Consider the following 27,510-nt stretch of genomic DNA (forward strand, 5'->3'; position numbering starts at 1 on the left):
ATTAGATTCATAGGTTTCGTTTCTTGCTTTTCTTGCCACATGAATCCAAAGTGGTGCACGGTGTCATCGCGAAAATGAAGCAAACAGAGCGAAATAATCAACGCAAAAGGGTGAGTTTACGGTGAGAAAACCTACCTGGACCGGGGACCAGCCTGTCATGCTGTCATCCTCTGTCCACCGAGACATTTAAACCCTCTTCCTCTGTTTGTTAGGTTGGCAAACAACGAAATAGCGCATTTCCGCCACCTACTGGCAAGGAGGATGGACCAGAATATCGCAAAAGGAACGCTTAAATTAACCAAATAAATTAATAAATGAAAAAGAAAAAATACATCAATAATAATAATGTAAAAAAAATGAGATGCCTTTATCAGCTCTGTCTCTGTGAGGTACTGAAATAATTTTTCGTAACACGTCCTCTCTGTCACCTGTGCCGGTAAATTTCATGTTAAACCCATAGACTGTAAAAAAAACCTCCCGCCATACCATATGACACACACCGGAAGTGACGCAATGAACATAAATGCAATTTAAATATGTACAGTAAGAATAATTACTAGAGACTGAAGGCGAAATAAATAAACGAATGAATTAATTCAAGGGGTGTTTATTATACAATTTTAGTTACATGGCACAAAACAGCATTTACAAAGAATAAAACAGTAACTGTTTGTATCATTTCCGCTTCAAACGGCACCTAGTCTTTACGTCATAAAAACAGGGCGCCTCATTGGTTGTCCGCTTCGTGGCCTGGCAACAAGAAAAGGCTTTACTAAACAGACCCACTGCCAGAGCTAGCCTCAACTACTAGCGGAATATTGTTTCTAAAAAAGATATTCACCCATTAATTTGCCACCATGTCTTCAAGAACCCTCCCTCTGCTTTTTATCAACCTCGGCGGAGAAATGCTATATATCCTGGACCAGCGGCTTCGTGCTCAGAACATCCCTGCAGACAAGGCTAAGAAAGGTAGCCAGCTAGCATACTTGATATCCCGATAACAACAAGTGTCAGCCTGCAGTAGCATGCGCATTTAGTTCGGTTCGTCAGTCCGTTTACTTGTTTGTGCAGTAGAGGTACATTTTGTGATTTCTGGAAAGTCAATTCTTATAATTTGTTGGTCAACTGTTTTACCCACTTATTTCTTGATTTAAACATTACCCACATCAGACGATAGTTAGCATTTCATTGAACTCTATAAGTACAGACTCTGATAAATTTTCCATACATGAATGGTTCCAGAATGTTTATAACTAAATGTATGTTTCAGAACACAATTTCATTCATCCATCTGCTTTTAACTTAAAAAGTCTCCACTATAGCTGGCTGGATAGAGGAGGACAGAATGAGAGGTATTATCACAGGGCTGCACCAGTAGCTATTTGCTTTGCTTTTACCTAGAACAATGAAAAACATGCCTAATGAACAATTAGACGTCATACACTAATACCAGATGAGATTCAGATGCACAATGTGGTTCACAAGTACATCATGCACATGCTTAAGTTACTTATTAAAGAGAGTTACTCTGAGGTTGTAGATATTATTTAAATTTTAATGTACAAAGCCAGCCCACAGACTTTATGTGACACCCAATACAGTGTAAAACAACACAGTTACAGTGTAGTATTGTTTGGTGTAACAAACAAACAAACAAAAATAATAATAATAATAATAATGCATTTTCACTTGAAGTGCATTTCAACAAGCTCATCTGGGGTATAAACCCATCTCTCAGAGCTGTATTATTCATTTATTTATTTATTTTAGCTCCTCATTTTGTTGTTGAGCCTTTACTTCTTTTCTCATTAAAACAGCTAAAAACTTCGAGAACACCTAGCTTTGTTTGGCAAGTTCAGTTTCCTATACCTTGAGTCATATCTGTAAGAGTGGTTGATTAAATCCATCTTAAAATATTTTACATTTCTGGGAGAGCCTGAACACAAATAATTTTTAAAGTAAGATATGCCTTGAAGGATTGTAATGCTGCTGCTTTATTGGGGCACCTGGGAAGAGCTTTGGGTGAAATGGTTTGGCCAACACATAGTATAGAATGCTTATCTTGCTGCCTTTGAGTGAGTACAATCTCTGGCGACTCGAATCCCTCTATTGTATTTTTATTTTTTTTGACTAGTTATGAATGACATCATCACCACCATGTTCAACAAAAAGTTCCTCGAGGAACTTTTCAAGCCGCAGGAGCTTTACTCCAAAAAGGCCCTGAGGACTGTGTTTGACCGGCTGGCCCACGCCTCCATTATGAGACTCAATCAAGCTAGCATGGACAAGGTGAGTCATCATGCAGAAAGATGTAGCCCTCTGCATGGTTGTATACTCTCCTCTGTTGATATTCTTCATACTGTTGTTTGTGACCCCCTCTGCTATTTATGAAGCAAGAGTTTTAGCATTAGTTTTATTTTGGTAGATAATATAGTTGTGTGTGTTCTCCTTCACAGCTCTATGATTTAATGACCATGGCTTTCAAGTACCAAGTGCTCCTTTGCCCCCGACCAAAGGACATCCTCCTGGTTTCCTTTAACCACATGGACGCAATCAAAGACTTTGTGAAAGACACACCCAGCATCCTTGGCCAGGTTGATGAGACGTATCAACAGCTCATTGAGGTATGACATGTGGAACTCCAGTCAAGTCCTCTTGCAGTTGTTGTGGTCAGTAATGTGAAGCTACAATGTACCCCATGGCTTGTTAGGGCTTCCTGCATTGAGTTCAAAGATTTTGGACAAGGCAGGTCCATTTCTATGCCACATTCATGCAACAAGGCTGTTCAAAGTGATTGATACCATCAAACATTACAACACGGGTAGAAAATGATATCATATGCCAATCCAGACACACTGTACAGCAATGAAAGCAAAACAAAAAAGAAAATGAGCTCCTGCAATATTTAAGAAAGGACAGGTGGAAACTTAATGCTTATGTGAACCTCCCCCTACCTAACATATTACTTCAGTATGAATAAAAATTTTAAAACGTGTCACAACAGAAAAGGTACAAAAGTGCCTAAAACAGAAACATACATGAATATGCCCCCCCATGCCTTCATACGAGGAGATTGTAACATTTACATCCAAACATTTCTGTACTGTTAAATTAACAGTTTTTTATAATAGGGCTTGAAGTTTTTTGTATTGTCCCACTTTTAAGTTTAATATCAAGGCTTTTCAACCTAGATTCAAAAAGAGTAAGACGTGCAATATCCTGGAAGCTTTATCTATATATGCACAATAAAACGTGAATGTTGCCTCTCTATCTTTGGTTCTGACCGAGAAAGCAGATTTGACCCAGATGACCAGAGCAGTCTTGATGGTTTATACTGGAAGAGAATACCCCTAAAGGCCCTGAATCCTTTAATGTTTTGTTGACCAGCAAACAGATTCCAATCTATCCAATTCCATCTTTTCTCTGACTGACAAGTAGGGCTGAACAATAAATTGAATTTAAACAGACATCGCAATGTACCAGGGTGCAATTTTCAAATCCCAGAGTCTGCAATTTATAAAATTAGAATTTAGAAAAGTTTAATGTACACAAACCTTCAGTGTATTTCAGTTCATCATCAGTTCATCATCATAACATGTAGGCCTGACCTTCATACTATAGAATGATAAAGAATGATTTCATTAATTGTTTTAGTAAATAATGCGAAAGATACCCCCCCCAAAAAAATAAATAAACAAACAAAATTGCATGCTATATCGCAATCATAATCGCAATATTGGTCCAAAAAATTGCAATTAGATTACTTTCCAAAATCGTTCAGCCCTACTGACAAGGAACCAGTGTAAAGACCTCAGAACCAAAGTGATGTTAAGCCACTGTCTTGGCCCAAGTGAGAAGCCAGACAAAGATTTCTGAACCAGCTGCAGTTGTTTTATGATGTTTAGACAGAGACCTATGAAGACGCTGTTACAGTAATCAAGGTGATATGGGAGCTTATTGGTTTGCAAGTATCTAAATTTGGATGTTTCCACAAAGAAAGAAAAGAATAGAAAGAAGGTTAGAGTTAAGAGCATAGTCTCAAATAGAAAATATGGTATGAGTCCAGGTATCACTATAAGGAAGAAAAATCCCTCCCATTAAACTGCTCGCTGACTCCACAGGAAACAGTTACTTGAATCACTTAAAGTGGCTGTGCCTGATTTAAAAGATGGAGCTAAACATTATTCTGAGTTTGTATATTTTATTTGGTCATAGAATTAGTTTTTCACAATGACAGTATACTGAATGTTTTGTTTCTATTTAAAATGTGTTTCAATAATGGATTCCACCCAGTCAGAAAGTCTTTTTTCTGATTTTTTTTTTTTTTTTTTTTATAGATGTATACACCGTTATGTAGTGGAGAATTCCAATTGATCAGACAAACGCTTCTTATCTTCTTTCAAGACATGCACATAAGAGTAAGTCCATTATTTTTGATGCATTGGAATTGTATTAACACCTATATTTGAATATCATAATCTAATTTGCTCTGTGTTTCCTTATCCTCACTATTCTTGTCTCTAAATGCTCTTCTGTGCCAGGTGTCAATCTTTCTCAAGGACAAAGTGCAGAACTCCAATGGTCGCTTTGTGCTTCCCACCAGCGGTCCTGTGCCTTATGGAACACAAGTCCCTGGCTTGATAAGGTGCAATGCTGTGTGGCTGTTAGCACTCTAATTGAAACTATCGATACTTAAAATTTTAATCCAGTATTAACATCAGTATCAAACAATTGACTTACATCGTAAAGATAACTAATGCACCTTCTGATGATCATTTTTGTTTGCCTTTCTCCCCCTCCTATGTTCAGTGATCTCACCCAGACGCGGTAATCTTAAGTAGACCTATCTGGAGCTAATTGCATTACAGAGGTTAATTTGTACAAGCATGTAAGTTCTAATTTTAGATCGGATGTGTCTAGCTTGAAGTCAATTACCTTTGCTTCGTGCTCAGTAAAACTTATAATGTATGAAGAACTCACACAGAGGGCATCAGAGCCTAGATACTGTGTAATTCTCTAAAGCACTGAGAGGAAGGGCTGTCACGAAAGAGAGAAAACCTGAAAATACATTTCTCTTCACAGAATGTTTAACTGTGATGTTTTGTGTTTTTTGCCTTGTTATTTTAGGATATTTAGCTGTTCTGGTGAAGAGGTGGGCAGGCTGCAGTTCACAAATGGAGGAAACTATACTGGTGCTCTTCGGGAGGGTTCTTTTGAGATATTTGGAGACAGGGTCACCAAACTTGGCACAAACATGTAAGATGCTGAAAATATTTTCATGAACTTGAGTGGTTATTCTGAGTCGGAGCAGTAGCAATGCTTTTGCAAAATGTTACATAATGAAAACTGAACATGAGATGAGAATGAGAACTGATCGTACTGGTTTTGTGCAGATAACTCATTCCATCCTCTTTATTTATTCATTCAGGTACAGCGTTAGCAGGCCTGTGGAAACCCACATGTCAGGAACATCTAAAAATTCTGCTCAGCACGCTAAGGTGAAACAGCATCACTGCTCCTGCTAGTACTGCAAACATTTTGAATATTTGTCCTTGCCTATGTTATTTTGTATGCCTGTCTTGAGCGTGTACATTGTTTGGTGAAGTGAACCTGGTATAGAACTGTACAAATACAGTGATTTAAACAACCATTCTCTTTTTCTGACAGGTCAACACTGCTCCTAACCCCCTGGCAAAAGAGGAGCTGAATCTTTTGGCCAAATTAATGGGAGGATTAGAAGTTCAGAAATCAGGAAATGCTGACAGTGGCTTCAGAGTCAACTTGTTTGCCACAGATGAGGAAGAACAGTAAGTCCCTGTGCTGTCTATGTCTTGCATGGTACTTGGTTATCCTGGTTATACTGCTACTAAACTCTAAAAAAAACTACTGCCTTAGATAGCTACTTAAAATTGCTTTGCTAATACGAATAATCTGACTGTGTTTTTTCCCCTCAGGGAGGCTTTGATATCAAGACCAGATGAGCTTTCATATGGAGTCATAAACATTCAAGCCACAAAGGTAACACGAGCTTAGTTAGCTGTTCTTACTTGGATGTTTCGGTTTCTGGTTTTTGCACATGTAAGATTTAGACACAGCAATACAGTGTCAGGCAATCAAAAAAAGTCATCTGAGAAATCAGATGTTCTGTATTTGGGAGATGAAATCTCAAGATCTAGTCAGATTTCTCTCATCTAAGCACATGTGGACTACAAGATTGCATTTTTTTTCTTAAGTCATGCAGAACATGTCAATACCTCATCTTTGGTTTCTCGGCAAGCACAATCTTTTTTCTCATTGTTATCATATACTGCCATCCTATTTCAGACTTCTTTTTTATTTTTTTATCTAGTTTGTGGCTAATAGTCATTTGATGTTGCATTTAGGACTGTTCACTGCACAACCAATCTTAGACCTGGTCATCTTAAAGAAGCCAAAATGTATTTCTTTTTTTAGTCGTGTACTGGCAAAAAAAACAACTTGTTGCCTGCACTCGCCCAATCCATTAGCCACAGCTTTGTAGACTGTCCCTTACCCTTGAAAAGAATCCCCATGATTGGACTCTGGCCCAAATTGTACCCACTTCAATGAAAGGCTTAAGGTTCTAGTCAATGATGTGAGAGGTAAAGCTCTACCAGTCTAACAGGATTTACTGTAATGAAGTGTCAGTCCCAGTGATGACCACTCTCTGGCATTAACGATTGGTGGATAACGTTTTCTTTTAGGACCAACAGGCGAATGCAGAGCTGGCCAAAATCATGGGAGAGTTCACAGAGTCTGCAGATCAATCTCCCTGTTCCAGCAGCAAAGGAGACGACCTTCTTGCCATGATGGACGGACTGTGACATTGCCACTCTGACAGAAATGTACAATCCATTATCAACAGGCTGTTCTACTGTAGACCTGAATCTGCAAATGAACCCCAGACACCTCAAACACAGAGACAGATTAGGTCATTTTAAGGTTGATTTTAAAATGCAGTGTTTCCATTTCTCATCCCACAACCAGCAGCAATCTGCAGTACACGGTCATAGTATGTTTGCTGAGTTTAAGGGCATCAAAACAAACTGTAGGCCTGTGTGTTGAAATGTGTATGAGGTTAACAGTGTCACAGTGTTCTGTTTTTAAAAGCAGAATGAGACTATGATGCTGTAAACAACGCATGTTCAGTTATTTACATATATACTTTTTTCATTTAAGACATTACAGTTCTAGTGATGTTTTCTTTCTCTCTGCGTTGAAGAGTACGCAGAAGGAATATTATCATGATCAGTTGATCACGGAGAAATTTTGTGAGGGAATCAGAGGGAAACTAAGTGCTCTTTCCAATGTTATTCAAATCCCCCTCACATGTTTCTGTGGATAGAAAATGTCTTTACTCTGAATCAAATTGCATTACCTTTAAACAGTAGGTAAAGCTAGAAGTATACTTTCACTACCATCTAATTTCTCTGAATGCTGAAAGTTTGCTTAATGATGAGCCTAAGCTAGCAATATATATTAATGTTTAATATGTAAATATGTTTGTTACTCACTTTATTTATTCAAATGCATCTGTGTTTACCTCACATCTATTTTGTGTATAGATAAGTGCTCCAGTTGCAATATTGTTGAGTGCAATACAGGATTTTTAATAAATAGCCATGGAAACCCCATTTTTGTGAATTATTGTATGAAATGTGTCATTGGCTTCTATACTGATGCAATAATGTGTTAATAATGGCATGAATGTTGCAATAGTGTTGTTGTAGTTAAAAATATGCAACAGCAGGGGGCACTGTCTGTCCTTTTTTAATATGTTCTGGATGTGGTTGTTGCAGACTGACTGCCACATGTTTCCACAGTAAATGTTGTGTTTTTGTTTTTAGAAAGATCACTAAAAAGGAAGGAGTATGGCAATGCCAGATTATTTTTCTGGTCTTTGCATCTTAGAAGTGCTAAATGTGATGAAATGTAGATCACATTTGAGAGACTAACCTGTATCTTGAATATGCCCCAACCAGAACATTACAAGAAATAGCTTGAATATAATCCACAAATGAAATCCAGTCCTCTAGCACACACCAACAGTGCCAATTACTATAGCAAAAGCTATCTGTACTTAATATATTTGTGTAAGTCAGCCAGCAGAACCAGTCAAAGTCAGACAGTCAGCACTCTAAACCACAGTTTCTCACACACGTACACACAGGTGCATACCATGCACACAAAACATGCTGAGGCATTTCTCTGAATTTATCTGGGGGAGGAGGATTTTGGTGAGGTCTTCCCAATAATCTTGGCAAAGAAGACAAGAAGCACTGTGTGCCCTGAGGACGCAGCCTACCTGCAAAACAAATAGAAACCAGATCTCATGGCAGTCGTCCTGCAAGGCTATTAGACTGAGTCAACGAGCCTCACTCAAACCATAAACATGCAGACATGTTGAAATATTTCTCCACCAGCATAATTCTGTGTCAGTGACTAATTGAAAACAATTTCAGATATCTCTTGGATAGTAATTAAGAAGTTTGAGATGTTTTAAAGACATATCCACAAAAGTGAAAAGACTCTTTGGCACATTTTTAAAAGCATTTTAAGAAAAATAAGAAGAAATGTTTTGATTTTCCATAGCATGTCACAAGAGCCCCGTAACATATATTCCTCAGCCCTCGGCATTAAGTTATGATTCAGTTTCCTCTAGAAAGACTGTGGGCTGAGACTGTAAAGCCACAGGCTGACAAATGTTTCATGTGGCTAGGAGCATGTGCTCTGCTGAGTCAAGGCAGGAAGGCAAGAAGAGTGCAACTCATACAAGACAGTGCCATTTAGGTTGCCCTCTCTGTCTGTCACTGACACCTGCCCACTCTTTTGAAACTGTTGGCTGTGGGTGGAATTAAAGGTAGTCTGGAACTCTAAATTGAGAACAAATGTGGGCCTACTGAGTAAATGAGTAAGACTTTGACTTTTAAGTGAGGTGACTGCCTTTGTATGGATGGTTGCAATCAAAGTGTTTGCAGCACTGAAAGTGACAATCCTTTATTGAAGCAGCAAACAACCAATTATTGTTATTATTATTATTATCAAAATCATTATTGTTATTATTATTATTATTATTATTATTATTATTATTATTATTATTATTTACTATAGCTCCCCAGATCCATGCAAATATTAATTTGAAGAGCTGAGAAAAAATCTCTATTGGTAATGTGACGTTCAATTAAGAGTTAATGGAATGTCGGACACACTACTTCTCAACAATGGTATACTCAATGTCAATGTGCCATGTTACACAACAAAACAACTGAAAACTCGCCATGCTATTGTGATACATTTGGAAAATATGTGACTGCACTTGGAGTGTGAATGTTTAACATCTCCTGCACAGACATCTATGACGTAATGTGTTTCATTTGGCAACTTTTATCATGTAAAGAATTTCATCATCAGTCACAAGCATTTACTAGGGAAAAAAACAGACAGGTGTCCGCATTGGTCGGTTGCAGCTGTCAATCAAGTGAGTATTTGCGTCATTTCCGTTGTCAGGTGGCGCTGTCGCTGTGGAAAGATGCGATCAGCGAAGAGCGGAGGCTTTTCCTTAATTGCTCATTTCGGTAACAGAGGCTAAACAACTCGAAACCAGCCCACTGTGGTCTCTCCAGTTGAAGCGACAGGCTCCGTACATCGTCCCGAGCTTTTATTCAAGAAATGTCCGTGTTATAAGCGAGCAACGCAGACTTTACCCGGCGGTTTTGGCTCGAGGTAAGCGAGGTGGCGACTACATTGCTATCCAGGCTAGCCAGCTGTAATGTTACCTAACGTTACTTTGTTTAAATGGCCTCCCGGCTGCTCTGTAGCCCCCGGCTTAGCGAAAGCTAACGTCGCTCACCAGCAATTTGGTTATACAGACTTGCACGAAAGTCCACATGCTAAACTAACCATATCCCATGTCGGCTAACGGGTGCTGTGTGTAGTTTGCACCGAAAGCTTAACTCCGTGTTGTGTTGTGTCCCCTTTGTGTGACCGGTGTGTCTGAAACTGTAGTAACGTCTTTACCCTGGCATTCAGCAAGCTTTGTTGTCGTTGTAAGTTTGTGTGTGCACCGAAGCTGGCTGTTATGTTACCTCTCTGAAATATACACGGTAATTAGTTGAAACGTTTGCGTGTTTTTAAATAGCCACGTTAGTCAGTCAGACGTTGGCTACAGTAACGCACGACGTGTAGTATCAAATTGTATGTTATGAACGAGCAAATTGGAAAGCTTGTCGTTGTTTTCTTAAGTTATTGAGCCCCAGTTGAGTAGTTTTGCACATGTTGTTAGACATAACGTCAGCTTTTTACTCCCCGACTCCTGTGGTTTATCCTATGTGCTGCTAGTACTGAGCTGTACTCAGACCCTGTGGTCGCAAAATGGCCACAAACAACGTGTGACAGACAGACTGTGTGCATAATATGAAATTATTTTAGTCTTGTGATTCATAATGTGACCCTTTGTACACGGAGCTGCTGATTACGTTGATACTGAAATATTGTAATCAACAACTGCAGGTTTGATGTCGGTGTATGTGTGCTGACAGTTTATTCAAGAAGCTGGCCCGATGTGTGACTGACCTTCCGGATGCTTCAACTCTTGTCATGACTTTTAAGCTTTCATCAATGTGTGCATTCATTGATACGGATATTTCTTTCTCCTAGTCCCAGTCTCGTTCTGGCTGTATCATCCCTACAGATTCTATTACCCAGATATGTTTACTACCTGCTCCACTGTCCTTATGCTTTCTTTGTCCATCCTGCTACTTGATAATATAATCAAGCTGTTCTTGCAGAGCCAGACAAGTGGCACTGAGTCTGGGTGGGTGGATCTTGAGACTCCTACTTGGTTGTTATGTTCTGATTCTATTTCAGGAGCCCACATTTCTCGTGGGCAACCGGCAGCGTGTCTCTCCTCCTTTTGTGTGATATGATTCAGAGGCTGTATCTGTTCTTGTCCTCCCTCCGGTACAGTCAGAGGCTGAAGCAGTCTTGCTTGCCAGATCGCTGGCTGTGCAGAGAGGCACAGCCGCGTCAGAAAAGGATAGCTGTGTGCTGTCATCGCGCTGATGTCATTTAGGTCAGTGTGCATTAGTTGGTTGCATTGACCTTTGCTTTCTAGATGTGTCAGGGTTTGGCTCCAAAGCACTACAGCTTGTGTTAAGTCGGTAGATGAATAGCCCCTGGTGCATATGCAGTGTGGAGAGTAGCAGTTTGAATGAGTCAGTTTTGTGTGATAAGTCCAAAGTGCATGAATTTTTATTTTTTTAACTCTGAAAATGCAGCTGTTGAGAAGTGAGCCGCACACACAGTACAATCGTACATAACCTTGTTAGAAATGTGCAGAATGACATCTGACAGCAAACTTTTTTTTTTTAAATCTTGGCTTCTCTCAACCTAACAGCCCTTCTAACATTCAACAAACAATAAAAAAAATATATTTGTAAACAGAATAACCTCTGCCAGTGTATTTGTATGTATTTATCTCTTGAAGTAGCTTCCATCTTCACTTCTGCCAACCACTTTGGCCCCTGCTTTATGCTTTGCCTTGCAAACTTGAGAGTAAGATGTTCTCTACTACTGGCAGCATGACTTGGTGTCACTCCGGCTTGCGCCATAAATGCTGTCAGAAAACCTCAGCTCATCAGACACAGTGGGTGATGACTAGTGGAGATGGAGACAGATGGGCGAGAGACATGATGATGACACTGTCTGCTGTCTAGGATCACAAAAAAAGCCTCATGGAAGTGAGAATTCATACCAGCCCTTACTGACTGCCAACTGTCCTGCCTCCTCGCTGCCCAAAAACGCCAACTGGCGAGTGGCGCACGATTAGTTTTGGAAATGGAAGAGCTCAATTCATTAAAACACATTCAGCTTATCTCTTGCAAAAATGATCAGTTATTGTGAAGTTGGATGTTTTTCTGCTCCCAACTCAATTTGTAGGTTATGTGCTTTCGATTTTATCAGTCTGAGTCACATCTCTTGTGTAACTGACAAGAATGTACACATCACGCTGAAACTTAAGAGCCTGTTTTCTGATCATCACACTTCTTCTGTTTATTTTATCAAACTAACTTCTATGAGCTGTTTTTTTTCTCATTAATTTGAAATCATGTAATGCATAGTAATGCTCTTTTGTTGTCATCACCTAAATATTCAAACATATCTGTCCAATGGAATCTGGGGACGACAAGAGAGTGAATCATTCCTTTGGTTCAAGGCACTACTTCCCTGTTACAGGAAACAGATGGGGTTTCATCACATTGGAACTCAGTATCAGTAAACAAAGCATACCTCTCGCTCTGTGAGTTCTGGGAGGTAGATCTGCTGCGGCAGTTAAAGCAGTTTGTGTAATGATGATGTGTCACGCTGTGTCACTGCTTCTTTTGACATGTGAATCCAGTTTCTTATCGTAGTCAAGGGCTTGGTCTTTTTTTTTTTTTCTTCAAATTTGGTTTGCTTTTTTATTTCCCTTAGCCATGTTTGAACACGCGTGCCCTCTTAAAGAAAGATCTGTGCAGATAAGCCGGCTGTACAGATTTTGAGATAAAACGTGCAGATTAAGAGCGGAAGGATTTTCTAAGCCTGTGTCCGCTGCAGCAGGAAGAGCTAAAGTTGGATATGTGGTTCAGTCAGGGCTGAGACACAGATAAATAAAGGCCTCTCCTGTTGAAGGATTGTTGTGCTAGGACAATGCATTTGCATGTGAGCATTTGCCATTTGAATTGCAGACTGTGGCACTGTGCCTATTTAGGGGATTGAATCTGATGTGTCAACCTTGACGCCAGCAGCCATCACTCTGAATGGAGCTGTAATGGCCTCACATTCACACTGAGGTGTTGGTAAATGTGTGGGAGGGATATTTAAAACAGGCAGGGAGGAGCTGCCCTGAAGTTTACCTCTTTTCACTTCTGTTCACTAATCCTTCACAGGAGCAGACCTGAAGGGTCACTGCAGAAGCTCTGAGTATGGTGCATGTGTTTTCCGTTAAGAATATTACTACTGCTGCTCTTTTTGTTATTATTTTCTGCACTCACATGTATGCACTGCTGTTTAACTTGACAATCTTTATCCGGCGTGCTAATCTCATACATTTCTCCTGCAGAGCTCCAGTATGTCAAAGCGGCGCTCGTCAGAGAGGGGGGCTGGAGAGACATCAGGCAGAGCCAGCAAGCTGCAGTGTCCAGGGATATCCGGCAATAATGCCAAGAGAGCGGGGCCCTTCATCCTTGGTAAGAACGCTGTTTGCACAAGCCTCAAAAAGTATGCACTGACGTCTCAAAAACACCTTTACAATATGACTAAGATTGCATCTGCTTTCCTGATCATGTGCAGTTCAGGATACTAGGTAAGGAATGTGTGTTTGTGTGTAAATGTGAGAGTCGTGGGGTGTCTCTGTGGGTATGCACGCCTGAGACAAGAATGTAAAGAATTTTGCTGATCCCCATGACATCGGCCAGAAAGGTCTGAGTCTGTTGGAGCAGGGTTATTTCCTGCTTCAGGGAAATATATGTTTCTCCCAAACTTAAAAACTCAAATGTTTTCTCAAGCACAACTCCTACACTGTTTGCTCTGCAGAGTGCCAAACTAAACATCACACTTTGGGTGTTAATGGGTGCGTGCACATGCTGACCTTAATGAGCTGCAGTGCGAGCACACACTCCAGCCATGTAGCTTGCCTTTTGGTCATGCAGCTGTTCTTTCTCTTATCCCTGCAGGGCCTCGCCTGGGCAACTCACCAGTGCCCAGCATAGTGCAGTGTCTGGCCAGAAAGGACGGCACCGATGACTTCTATCAACTCAAAGTGAGTCTACTGAGCTTTCCCTCTTCCTCTCACAAAAGCATCCTCTGAAAATATAAATCAAAACAAAGCTGTGGCGTCCTGATGCGTGCCTGAACCTTTGACCTCTCTTTGTTGGTGTTCATTTTATGACCTGCTGTTTCAGTCTGGCGCAAACTACAAAACCTCAGCCAGGCAATCTGTTTATTGGGGCTATCCAGTGTCTATAACACAAGAAGTGGGGGCTAAAGAGAGGGGGAAAGGGAAGAGAGGAAGGTAGTGCCCCACCTGGAATGTTGACTTTTAACCCTCACAAACAAGGAGTGAGTCAGTGCAGGACCCTCCCATGACTAGAGCGCCGCCGTGTCTGCTGCACAGCATGTTTACTTCACAGTGGCACATCAAACAGAAATTCAACCACTTCCTGACTTAAACTTCATCTTAAATGCCAATCAGAAGTTAAATCTGCAGTGAAGATTACCCTCAATCCTACAGAAAGATAAAGCTCTTTCTCTCTCTCTGCTGTCTGATCGTGTACACGCTCGTCTTGTGACCTCTAATGTTTGCTCTGCACGCAGATCCTGACGCTGGAGGAGCGGGCGGACTCTGCAGGGGAGACTCAGGAGGAGAGGCAGGGGAAGATGCTTCTGCACACAGAGTACTCACTCCTTTCCCTGCTGCACAACCAGGACGGCGTGGTCCACCACCACGGCCTATTTCAGGTACACCTACACAAGTCGTGCACCGTTCATAATCAGTTAGATAATTATTATACCAGGTAGAAAGAAGAGTCCCTCGCTGTCTGAATGTATTATATAACTCAGCCGTGTAGGCGAGTGACATGATAACATGATAAATGCGCCGGTATTACCATGGAGAAGTTTCCCCCTCTTTCTAATCAGCTCAGGTTATAGCGTCATTGTGTAAGTGCAAGTTGCAGCATGCTTTTTATCAGTGCAGAGGTGAGATCAGCATTCATCCAACCAGCTGCTTGCTTTTGTCTTCCTTTCAAAAGGGAAGTGGGAGTTCCATTAAAAGCCATATTTATCCGCAGTCCTTCTCTATTCACTGCCCCATCCATTCACAATGAGCCCTCCCCCTCCCCTCCTCACCTGTCTTCCCGTCTGCCTCCTCCTCTAACTTTGTTATTCTTCCATCTCCCTTCCCTCTCTCTCTCCTTATGCATTTCTCTCCTTTGTCCCTCTCTCACATCCTGTCTCTTCCTCTCTGCTGGGGTTCTCAGAATAGCAGCATTGAGCAATGCACTCTGATTCATTTAGGCCTGCAATATTGATTGGATTATTATAGTGCATCTCCACTGTGAGAGAAGCAGTGAATAATGTACACTATCTTCAAAAAAAACTCAAGAAATGGCAACCTGATGCAGAAATCAATAAGAAGTGGGGACTCTGCTTAGACTGGAGTTTGTAGAAGAATAATAACCTTTGTTATTCGTGTTCCACCACCCGTTGTGGAGGGTTACATGCATCTTATTCATGGCCACATGCAGGCAGAGACTGATGGCTTGAATCTGTCTTACCAAGCTCAATGAATCCGTAAAGAAACCCATTCAGTTTGATGCATTCAGTGATGCCTCAGATTATATCAATTGGATTTTGTTGGAGAGGGCTCTAAAACACAACAACTCTATCCCCTCCTCGTAGGGCTGGGTACCAAATTAGGTACTTTTATAGGTGCCGACCAAATTCTGTCAAAAGTACTGGGTACTGATTCACATAAAATTAAAAGGTACCATGTTTAGGTAACTAAATGTGTCTTGTGACTGTGAGGGAATGGAAGAGAAGGCGATTTCCCCTACTGGACATAAATACGGCATGACAAGGTTGTACGATGAAGAATGAATATGTTAAATTAAAAAATGTATACATTTTATCATAAAAAATTGTATTTTTTACCACATAAACACAAAAAAGTACAGAAAAAATTGTTTCAAATGTGAAAGATACCCATGCCTGCCTCCTCTAGGAAGGCTGCTCACACTTCTTTGTGTTGTTGTTTCCCAGGATCGAGCCTATGAAATAGTGGAGGACAAAGAGGCCAACAAAATACGCAAGATGAAGAAGCGGATCTGCCTTGTGCTGGACTGCCTGTGTGCTCACGACTTCAGCGACAGGACAGCGGATTTAATAAACCTGCAGCACTACGTCATAAAGGAGAAGAGGCTAAGCGAGCGTGAGGCTATCGTCATCTTCTACGACGTGGTGCGTGTGGTGGAGGCCCTACATAAGGTATGTCTAATACGGTTCAACCACTACAAGAAAAACTTACTTCATTATTTGCATCCTTAAGAATACGCAGAACTTTGGGTTATTAACAGGAGCAGTGTTGTGAAACGGCTACAAAAGTAAAGTGTAAAAATACAGGATGTTGTGCCGTTTGCCAAACTCAGGTTGGAAATGATCAAAGAAACCGTATTCCCCTCAAATTATGAATGCTCCGTCACACCATGGAAGCCATACAAACAGAATAACCTCTGCCAGTGTTACTTACCATTTACGGGCATGCTTATGCTGTCCTTTGCTCTCTGAGCTTGTGGGGCCAAGTTTCTCCACAACATATACACACAGTCATGTTGACTCCAGCACCTACTGCTTCATGCAGAGTCGAGAAACAGCCAGTTCAGAGTCGGGACAAAAAAAGCTTGAATGTAGTTTCAAAACAACTGCAAGACAATGACAATCTGAGCTTGATGAGTGAAATCCTGAATTTAGAAACAACTGAACAGAAGGGAAAAAAGTAAAATTCTGAGAAAAAGAAAAGGCTACCAGGAACATTTCAGTCAGATTCCATAGGGCCTAAATAGTTTTCTATGTCCATCCTGAAAAGAAAGTTTGGATACTTCATTGTTTTTGTCAACTGAAGGAAAAAATAGCTTTGTTATTGTTATCCTCTTGCACATCCTCTCTGGTTACTCATCCTCCATGCTTGTGTGCCACTCTCAACAAAACAAACTTATTGTTTTGATACCAGTGATTCACAAAGTACAGTTTAACCAAACAATTTTTTTCTCCCTCTCGCCCCTTCCTGCAGAAAAACATCGTACACAGAGACCTCAAACTGGGAAACATGGTGCTGAACAAACGGTAAGAACAGCTTCCACCCGGTCAGCCTCGTCAATAAGTTAGCTGGCCAGTAGCCTCTCCCATTATGCCAGGTCAGTCATTTTAGCCTTCCAGTAAGTCCCTGCTCACGTGTCTGAGGGGCCTCACACAGCCCCGGCAGTGTGTATCCTATGTTCATTTGGCTTTAAAGCCGAGCAGGGATCACATTCTCAGACTAAGTGAGAGATCAGTTGTAAGAATCTAAAGCCTGGACTCTGAGTCTGTGTCTGTGCATTGATGAGTCAGTCCCCATGGCTGGTTTCTTTGGAAGGGGGTGAAATGGACTCTGTCATTAAGATATGCAATTGCTTTTCCTTGGCGTGAGAGTTTTTAAGCTCAAGCTGTTTTAGAGTTTGCAGGGCGATGTTTAAGAGCACCTCAGGCCGCAGTGGTTCTGCTGATCACATGGATTCTGCAGAAGGGAAAAATCAAAACAACATTCTTACAGAGCATATAAGAGAGATTTTTTTATACATTCAGTGGGTGAAAGTGGGTGTCTCAGTGTGAATAATGCCACCTCAGCTTCTCTTTGCCTTTTAATGACTTTTTTTTCCAAGTTAAGATGAGTCAGCCAGGTCTTGCCTTCAACCTATGCAAGGTTGCCTCTGCATGCACTTTCTTGGAGACTGATTATCATCCCACAAAGCAGGTCTCCCTGTTCGGAAGGACATGACTAACACCAACACACACTGTTCCTACACTTCCTGACACACACCCTTGTTCCAAAACATCAGGCTTGCATCACATCACGCTCAAATGAGTGTATTCATAGACCCAACTCACACTTTTCTTGGTCACTTCTCCTGCATTCTTATCATGTCTGAGTACAAGCATTGACATGTCAGAAGTCTGGCTTATCTCTCCAACACATACACATCCCAGACATCAGAGCCTGCTCCCGCAGCAGCAGCAGCAGCAGCAGTAGTGTTGATGATGAAACAGGAGAGTGTTTTGGCCAGAGGAGGAGGGTAGCGGGGCGAGGAGCAGACGAGTGGAACACTCAGTCCCAGCTGGAGACAAAGGAGAGGCCTGCCAAGGGCCCCATAGCTCAGAGCTGACTCATACCGTGATGCACGTCACACACATACACACACACACTTATAGTCATCATTATTTTACTCTCTTCTCTGCTTTCTCTCTGTTTTCTTTTACAATCCCTTTCCTGCTTCCATTGTCCTGCTCTTTCCCCACTTTGTCATATCCTTTTCTCTGATTTTCACTTCTCCTGTGCTCTTTATGCATCATACTTTTTTGCGTGCTTGCATATTTCCGCTGTCACTCCACCCTGTGTGACTGTTCACTTAGTATGGGAAGGATATAGCCACTTTAGATGCAAAATGTCTCCCAAAAATCCCCTCTCCACAGTGGGAAATGCACCAGCGCCATCAACAAGCTCAGCAGTTTATGCACGAATGATGCGATTTCCTCTCCCAGAGCCAGCTGTTATGAAAGCAGGATGTCGTAAATCAATCTGCAGGGTCGTTGACTTCCGAAATTTCAGTGGGGCTTCTGATAGGACATTCGTAGACACAGACACACTACGGCAAGGTCTGTTTTACTTAACAGAGCGCCTATTAGTTTACATCAGTGACTCTTTCCAAGGATGAATTTCAGGTTCTGAGTTACAGCTTTGGGTGTCATTTTTTTGGCAGTTTAAAAATCACCTTGATTATCATTATTGCTTTTTTAAACTGTTCATTGTCCTGACTTTTGGAGCCTAAAATAAAAACAGACTGGGTGTTAGTCATCAATCATATAATTAGTAAAGAGACAGTGTACAGATAAGATTTACTGCTACTAAAGCTCAAATCAAAGGTTCTGAGAAGTGAAGTTGCCTCTGTAGAAGCTGCCCTTTGTTTAACCTCCTTTCTCGTCAGCTGGGTGTATTTTCAGCAAAACGAAACAGGGAGGGCGGAGAAGTCATGGGGGCTGTTTGGGTTTCTGGTTTCCTGATTTACCCGGGGTCATGTGACCAGGAAGCAGAGATGGTGCGGTCTCTATTCGCTCCTCAGGGACCCTTGCCTCACGAGGCAAACATGCAATTTGATTTACCCAATCTCCGGTGCAAGAATAGAAGCCTGGGTCGTGATGCACACGAACAAAAGAACAGACTCGTCTGTAAAGGAAGCTTTTATGTGAAGGGTCCTTGAAGCATCGCGCTCTGTTCCTGTGGCTGATCCTTGTGCAGATCACAAGGCCACTGTAAGCTTATGAAGACTTGGATCACAAAGGAGGGTGAAGGGTTGGATCACATAAGAAGCAGGAAATGATGTGAGCTGGATGTTCTCAGGGAAGATTGAGACTGGAGTGTTTGGATGAAATTTAGTGTTTGACAGGAATTGGCTTAGAAGCAGTAATGGAGCTATAGGTGTGTGTGTGTGTGTGTGTGTGTGTGTGTGTGTGTGTGTGTGTGTGTGTGTGATGGAGCAGGGTGTGAAAGTGAGAGAGAATAGGGGAAGCTGTTGACCTCAGGCTTTCAGAAAGCGGATGTGGGTGAGAAGCGTGATGCGGAGCGGACCCAGGCTCTAGACCGTGGTCATGTGCTTTAGCGTGCATTCTTGTGTGTGTGCAGTCGCCATGGGACTGAATGTGTGGGTGCAATTGGAGTTGCGTGTTTGTGTACATATTTGAAATCTTCGTGAGCTCCATATATTGCTTTGCCAGCCCATCACCATGCAGGCTTAGTCATCAAGACAATTATCCCAAACCGCAGGTTGAGTCATATGTTTGTCAAAGTGCAGAGTTTCTTTATTTTCTCTGTGCGAACGCTGAGATATGGAGCAGTCCATCGTCCTTTCAGCTTTAATACTGTCAGTTTCACTCCACCACAAGAACTCTAAATTTACCTTAATGACTCAGAGAAGCATTTTATAGTGCCACATTGTTTCCACAGAAACCAAATTAATCCAACGTTGCTAAAACTTTGACCGGTCTGTGTGGAGTGGTCTTAATCTCTGAAATCTGTGACATTGCTTACTTTTTCCCTAAAATGTTTATCAGGGAAAACATGCACCACTGACTTTACACAAGACATTAGAATATGGGAAAAATTAGACTTCATGATAAGAATATTCAAGTTTCTAAAGAGGGAAAGCATTAAAAGTAAATAAAATAAAACATAGTGAGACAAGGGAAGATTTAACACCAGCAGGAGAACCTCACCATTTTCAAACCCTGGTCAGCAAGTGTCATTTAGTCACATTGTGTTACTGTTGGTGTTATAAAAGTCAATGGGAGACTTTGTTCTCCTGACAGGCTCTGCTTTCTTTGTTTTGGATCTGACATTGCTATGATACTGCTGTATTTTTCAAGTTCACTCAACCGAGAGATTATTAAAATGACAAGGCATGCTAGCAAGTTCTTCTTGTCTCTGTCAGGATGTGTTTGCTTCATGATTTGAGCTGGGATTTTAAAATCCAATCTTACTTTTACGACCTGGTCAGGACTTTCAGAGTGATCTTGAAATAGTCTCATATTTGCATTTTTGCCTTATTGTAATCCACGACTTAAAATTTGATTGTCAGCCCCATAATTAGTCATTCCTAAATGGTATTTCTCAGTATCTGCAGTTAGGTTGAAAGAATCCATTAATGGCACATAGATCATTTCTTTGATGACAATTTAGCAATGAGAAGCAAGTTCAATCCCTTTGACCTGTAGAATTTTTTTTTTTTTTTAGTTATGGTCGAATCTGGAGCTGAACTGGCAAAAATAAAAATGACAGAAAAGCAAGAAAGCTAAACAGGAGAGTGATAGAACTTGGGCTGAAACAAAGTGGGTGATAGGGCTCATGGAAAACAGTCTTTATCCCGGAGAAATGCTACAGATTCTTGAAAAATCCTCATCCACTTCATCCAAAAAGGAAACTGGGCTCGGTAAAAGTTTCCTTTTTCAGGTCAGGCTTTGAATTTCCAAGACATGGATGACTTGGAACATTTGTTTCTCTGACTTTTGCTGAGTGGTGGTGGTGTTTATAAAGCCAAATAACAGATATCGAAGTAAAATCTGAAGTGTACTCATCAGATGTGTTCCTTCATTGTGTGTGCTTACAGAACTCATAGAATCACCATCACCAACTTCTGCCTGGGAAAGCACCTGGTGAGTGAGGACGACCTTCTCAAAGACCAGAGAGGAAGTCCTGCTTACATCAGCCCTGATGTATTAAGTGGTGAGTATGTTATGTGATCTTTTAAATGTCTTACTTTCGTCAAATAATGTGCTTCTCAGATCATCAGAGATGTGCTTCAAAGCTTTGGCAGAGGGTAAGCATCGTACAGCTTTTGTCACTTTCAAAAACTGTCAACCCAGCAGTAACACCTGTTTTTTTCTGTGAACCATCTTACATGGTCAGGTGTGAAAACCTTCCTCTTTGACCTAGATTTGCAACTACTCTCTATTAGAGGATGTGAAAACTGCATCCAAGTATATTACCAGCAGATCATGAGGCTACTGTGGCATTTTTAATTGTGGGACATGATTTGGAGACACATTAGATCCTGAGCCTTCCTTTAAAAAAGCATTGCACAACTCTTATCATAAGGTCTTGTGTTTTATTTTTCCAGTTATTAGCAAAAAGGAAATAAGTTATGTTGCAATCTTGGACTTCATGAGAGGAAAAGCTCACTTTTTCTGTTTTTTGTTTCATCATGGTGATGTTGAATGTTTTTTCTCAGGGTATGCACAGGAAGCTACTTTTGGCTTCAGTGGAACATTTTTCTTTGCACGAAAAGAAAGAAAGAACGAAAGAAAAAAAAAGAATCTTTTTATTCTGTTGAACTTCACAGTGTCTCTCATTGAAGTGAGGGTTCTGTTTGAGCATTCACTTTCATTTTGGACCTTATCTCTGTCCATTTGCAGCTTGATTTCCAGAAATGACTAAGAAGAAAGAACAGGATTTGTTCCCTTCCAAACACTCGCGCTGTAAATAAAACGCGGGTGTGTATATGAGCATAACGTGACAGGCACACAATTAAACAGAGCTTCAGTGACTCACACACTGATGACTCACTGTAGGGAAACTACTCCCATCAACCCCCATCCCCTCCCATCCCCATCCCCCGCCTGTTTGTGTGTGTCACAAGCTTTAACATAATTGCTCGCTGCTGTTACTACTGCCTGCCTGGCTGTAATAACACTGCCTATGGTCATGCAGAACTGTGATGCTCCACCCTCTTTAGTGCCAGTTTATTCATCAAAGGTCCGTGATGCATTACTGGCTTAAGAGGCTTTTTGGAGTCAGGGGCATGCTGGGTATTCCTGGGAAACATCATGAACGTGGAGTCATCACTTCTGTTTGTTTTTGCTCATTTCGTTAATCATTAGACGCTGAAAAGTGACTTAGAAGACTTGGTAAAGGCTGAATCACACCTGAATCACACAGGACAGAACTGTGCAGCTGTCACAGGATCAAACACCGCAGGGCATATATGAAATCTTTATGAACATCAAACAATGATCATGAACTCCCCTTTCTCCCTGTCCCCAGGTCGACCATATCGAGGTAAACCCAGTGATATGTGGGCTCTTGGTGTAGTCCTGTTCACCATGCTGTACGGCCAGTTCCCCTTTTATGATAGCATACCTCAAGAGCTCTTCCGGAAAATTAAGGCTGCAGAGTACTCCATCCCAGAGTGAGTACTCGTCCTGCTCATGTGACATTTTGTGTCTGTGTGTTTTAGAAGAAAATGGCTCCAACCATTCAATCATTTAAAGCTTGGAAGAAAGCAGCGTTTGTCCTCTATTTATTGTTTCATAACTCTAAATAAATTAACGGCACTTTTACTGGGGGTGGTGTGTTAGATGTCCTTTTACAAAATGAATCATTCTTAATGATTTTATTGGTAATTTTGGAATATTCATGCTGAAGTGTAAAATTTTAGTCTGTACTTTATAGAAGTGCACCTATCAATTGGTGCCAATTTCCTTAATTTTGGGGGATTGGTGATCGTCCAATCCTTACATATGAATTTGCTCTGTCGAAGATGCAAAGTCAACGTTTTTTTCCTCCCCTTGTCGCAGGGATGGTCGTGTATCTGAGAATACAGTGTGCCTGATCAGAAAGCTGCTGGTGTTGGACCCTCAGCAAAGGCTCTCAGCAGGAGAGGTGCTGGAGTCTCTCAGTGCCATCATTGCATCATGGTAATTGCTCCCCCTGCTGGACTGATGCAGTATTACATTCTACTTGGTGGTTTTCCAGTCGAGAAAAAGCAATAGTTCTTTTTTAGTTGTGTCATCAAATCTAATATTTGGTGTGTTTTCTGAATTGCAGGCAGTCTGTTTCATCACTGAGTGGCCCCCTGCAGGTGGTCCCTGATATTGATGATCAGATCAATCACCCAGAGCATCTGCAAGAGGTAAATTATTAGACACACGTGGCATCATGAGTAAATAAAAAATAACTACTATGGTTTAAATCTGCCATTTCCCCCATGATTTCTCTGTTATAATCAGAGCCATGTTTGTTTCTCAGTTGTCACAGCACATTGAATAGAATTTATTTTCCTCCCCCCAGGCGAAGGTGATCGAAGAGTCTTCACAGTACGAGTTTGAGAACTACATGCGCCAGCAGCTTCTGTTGGCTGAGGAGAAGAACACTATCCACGAGGCCAAGAGCTTTCTCACCAAGCGCCAGTTTGGCAGCACCCCACCTGTAAGGCGCCTCGGCCACGACGCCCAGCCTGTCAGCCCGCTAGATGCTGCCATCTTGGCACAACGTTTCCTGCGGAAGTAGTCCACAACCGCCCATCTCAGCCTCTCTGACCTCCCCGGGGAGTCACGGTGGAGTCCACAGAGGACTGAGGAGGATCAGCCCCCGAAACTGAACTAATACAGGAGCCTGAAACAAGGGTACAGATGGCTCCAGTTGTAGGTGGGGCTTTGGGTGGGCAAGGCTGAGCCTGCATGAGGAAGGCAGCAGAATAAACTGTAGATTCAGAGCTTCGCTCCTTATGGCCAGATCTTCCCACGAAACGTGGAAAGATCTGGATAAAGGTTCCTCACCCTCAGTCAGATCTCACTGTGCAACCAGCCTGATGGCTCGGCCCCACTCGGCTAACACAAGGCCACGCCCGGATTGTTGAAGAGACGATTGACCCCTTACTCCTCCTTATTTTGAATATCCCTGCTGTAACACTCTCCCCCTCAAACTCTGGATCTCCTGAGCAATACAGGACCAGAATCATGTAGCAACCCCTTCTCTTCCCAGTGTTTATGGTATTGCCTCAAGTCAGATCACCTGATCACAGATGTCACTTCTCTATACCTCCATATCCACCCTCCTCCTCTTCTTCCTCTTTATTATTCCCGCGTATCAACAACGATCCAGACTGGTCCTGTCTGTATCTCTGACTTCAAATCAATCTACCTCTCTGTCTCTCTTCTCTGTTGGTAAACCATGCTCACTGTTCTGAGACAAGGGATTGTAACAATGGAGTCTTGATGCCACCAGTGACATAAAGCATTAATGTTTTCTGTCAGAGTGAGAATGCGTTGAAACCTTTTTTTAAGTGGTTTCAAAAAATCTGAATAAGCTTTTTATCATAATAAGTAGCATGTTATCCCTACCTTAGGATTGAAGATTCTGAATATCAGAGAGTGTCCAAGCATCCTTTGATGTTGGCAGAATGCATCGTCTCCTGCTTTCGCTCATCCCTGTGGAAACTATTTTTAGCATCTAGGCAGCTAGTGTGAGGTACCTGGAAGTCACAATGCCAAGAACTGAATGGGAGACACTGTTGGATCCTCCCTGCCAAGGCATATTGATGGTAACGCTTCCTCAGTGCCATTATAGTGAAGATCAGGCACTGTTGTGTTTCTATTGCCAAAAATAATGTCTTAAATTTACTCTTCGCCAAGGAAACTGGTACCCACGGCCTCATTCAGAATCAAATGGCTTCCAGGTATTCCAACTTCCCTGTTTCTCTTTATCAACACAGATTATGGGACAAGTGTTATTCAGTATGAATGTGAACACTTTGATTTGTCTGCAGTATCCATGAGTGTGTGAGTATGAGAGCGTGTGTGTGTGTGCGTTTTTTTCTTGGGCCAGGCAAACATAAGAGTCTGCGAAGCTGTCGAGCTGTTCACCTCTGACACTCACAGACCCTTTAAGCTATCCTCCAATCATTGTGTTCTGTTGCGCGGCCCGCCTCAGTGCAGACACTGTGAAAACCTGAACAGGCTTTGCTAAGACAGGGCTTGACTGAATGTTTTAGCGATTTTTCATGAATGCTTTTATAGAGTAGAGGATATCACATATCTATTGCCGTTCTCAAGCCCATCTCTAGCTCAGCTTGTACATGCTTGCGTTATCTCACCATGCAGGCTCTTGACATAGAGACTAAGTGGTGGCTATAATACTGTAATATTTCATTGACAAATGAAAACACACACTCAAAGGTTTTCTGTTGAATTGCTTAGGGATGCATTCTCTCTTTTCCTCTAAGGGTTTCTTTGCACCATGGCAGAGCTACTAACCAGTGACTGTTAGGCATCTGTACACTGCTACCTGCCTTTGCTTCTTGGTACCTGCTTTAGGCTGACTAGACTTCTTCCTATTTAAAACTGCATGAACATAAACTCTGTGTTTCTTTTCAGGTGTCTCTTTGTCCCCCTCCCTTGTAATTTCATGTTGATTTATTTATTCACTTGTGTAGCTCCCCCAAACACCCCAACCCCCAAACCACTGGGGCTTGAAACCCACTCACTGAGGATGAAAAAGTTCCTTGAATTGGAGATTCATAGTGATCCTGAGTGGGTGAAACAAGCCCCAAATATTTTCTCTCTCAGCTTTAAGACGTGTTGTCACCTTCTACAGTGGTTCTCAGTTTTTTCTCTGCCACATCTTGAAAGAGTAGCATCTCTTTTTTTGTGTTTTCTTTATTTTTGGGTTAATCATTTTCTTGCCATTTTACCACAAACTCTGTGGTCAACTTAAGCTACACTAATAAACAAGACTGACCTTTGCATAGATATATTTTTTACACAAACAACATTATACGCAGACATTATCTTAATTTCCAGGAGGTTTTCTTTTCTTTTTTTAAGTGTATTTCGGTTTTCTGTCATTAAACCTCCCAAAATCCCAGCACAAAGCTGCACCCTCTGGTCAGTATGTAAATATGCTCCATCATGACTGCACCAGTCGTATAGTATGTAGTTCCACCAACTTAAATACTCAACATACTGATTGACGTGCATTATGGGCCACGTTGGCTATCCACCACCACATCCAGAGGCTAGAACATGGCATGAAGAGAGCTGTGAGCTTTCTCCCACTTCAATGTGAATCCCATGGGTGAACAGCAGTATTGTAGTAGTCTAGATTGTTCTTCTGAAGAGGGTGTTAAATTAAAACACCATGATAAAATCGTCGTAGCCCATCCCTGACACTACACTTCAGATCAGAGACTACAGGTTCAATGGATTCTTGATGTAAATGTTATTTTTGTTCCTCTAACTCAAGAAGTGTTTCACCTTCTAGCTCGTGGATTGTACCACACTCAATGTTTGTTTTACACAGCTGTATTGGTAGACTGGTGTGGACTGAAAGCATGGAAGTAGTGTGAGGTTAAACTCTGTGTAAAACATGTGGCTGTTGCATGATTTTAACTCGCAAGGTGTGCCAACCGATGGAGAATTTGATGATGATATAGATACATTGTGATGGAACAAGTGGTCAAATTTAATTAATTTTCTGATTTTCAGTTCGATGATTTCCCCAGCTTCTAAAGTCTTGAGTCTTGAGTATATAACAAATATACTGCAGACTGTTTCAACTGGAAACTTGGAGTAGGGTTTGATATGTGGTGCAGTTTAAACCCAATGGGATTATGAGTTGTGCGCTGCTTGGTCGACATGGGTATCTAGATACAGAAAACTGCGTAATTGTACAGATGAGAAACACGTTTGTATAAAAAACATATTTTTCTACTTCATCAGATCTCTACATGCATGTCAGCAATAAACTTTGATATGGAAACATTCATCTGTGTTACTACTGTGGTCTTTTTCTGCCAGTAGAGGGAGCACTTTCTTCAAAAGTAGAACTAGTCTTCAGAGGCAGCTGTGTTTGAAAACATTTTACTGAATGTTCCTCTTTGTTTTCATCCAAATATCTTTCTGCCAGATGTGCGTAATACATCTTCCAGAAAATGTTCAGATGAACAGTGCCAGCCTTCTGTATGTGCTTTTAAATAATGTGGTTTCAGGTTCTGAGGGCGAGACTTGTATGAAGAATGAAATGAATATAGAATAATTGAGCCTCTGTGCCTCTAAACCTCCACAGTCTTGTGGTGAGGCTGGTTTTTGGACCAGACTAAGGTAGACGTGCTGAAACAGGAAGCCTCTTGCAGACTTTGACAGCATCAGGAGACCCTGTGGGCTGCTCTACGGGTCCCCCACCTCACCCCAGGTCTTTGAGCACACACGCACCCTCCTGAGCGGGGCATTAATTCCATTAAAATACATGTCATGCCTGCCAGAAAGTCCTTACAGATACACATGGAAACCTCATCAAAGAAAGCCTGATAGACATGCTGAATGAAATCAGACAATGTCACTGCAATATCTGCTGAATACACTTTTAAAAATGAGGCT

General features: G+C 41.5%; 2 protein-coding genes across 2 annotated transcripts; both read left to right on the forward strand.

The window, feature by feature from the left end:
• Nucleotides 1-724: 724 nt before the first annotated feature.
• On the forward strand, nt 725-7,646 carry oscp1b (organic solute carrier partner 1b). Its single transcript, XM_074683511.1, has 10 exons — nt 725-969; nt 2,135-2,289; nt 2,457-2,624; nt 4,338-4,418; nt 4,542-4,645; nt 5,128-5,256; nt 5,429-5,498; nt 5,668-5,807; nt 5,955-6,018; nt 6,723-7,646. Exons 1-10 carry the CDS (start codon nt 858-860, stop codon nt 6,840-6,842), a joined length of 1,143 nt encoding a protein of 380 aa, XP_074539612.1. The 5' UTR covers nt 725-857; the 3' UTR covers nt 6,843-7,646.
• Nucleotides 7,647-9,492: 1,846 nt separating this feature from the next.
• On the forward strand, nt 9,493-26,888 carry stk40 (serine/threonine kinase 40). The gene is made up of 11 exons (XM_074683888.1): nt 9,493-9,741; nt 13,118-13,244; nt 13,731-13,816; nt 14,371-14,514; nt 15,817-16,041; nt 16,844-16,896; nt 20,967-21,082; nt 22,400-22,544; nt 22,933-23,052; nt 23,183-23,267; nt 23,426-26,888. The coding sequence occupies exons 2-11, from the start codon at nt 13,127-13,129 to the stop codon at nt 23,642-23,644; spliced, it is 1,311 nt and encodes a 436-aa protein (XP_074539989.1). The 5' UTR covers nt 9,493-9,741; nt 13,118-13,126; the 3' UTR covers nt 23,645-26,888.
• Nucleotides 26,889-27,510: the final 622 nt, after the last annotated feature.

This window comes from Halichoeres trimaculatus, unplaced genomic scaffold (assembly GCF_033239565.1).
Source record: "Halichoeres trimaculatus isolate MK-OKI-2021-1 unplaced genomic scaffold, fHalTri1.1 fHalTri1_scaffold_12, whole genome shotgun sequence".
Taxonomy (NCBI): Eukaryota; Metazoa; Chordata; class Actinopteri; order Labriformes; family Labridae; genus Halichoeres; species Halichoeres trimaculatus.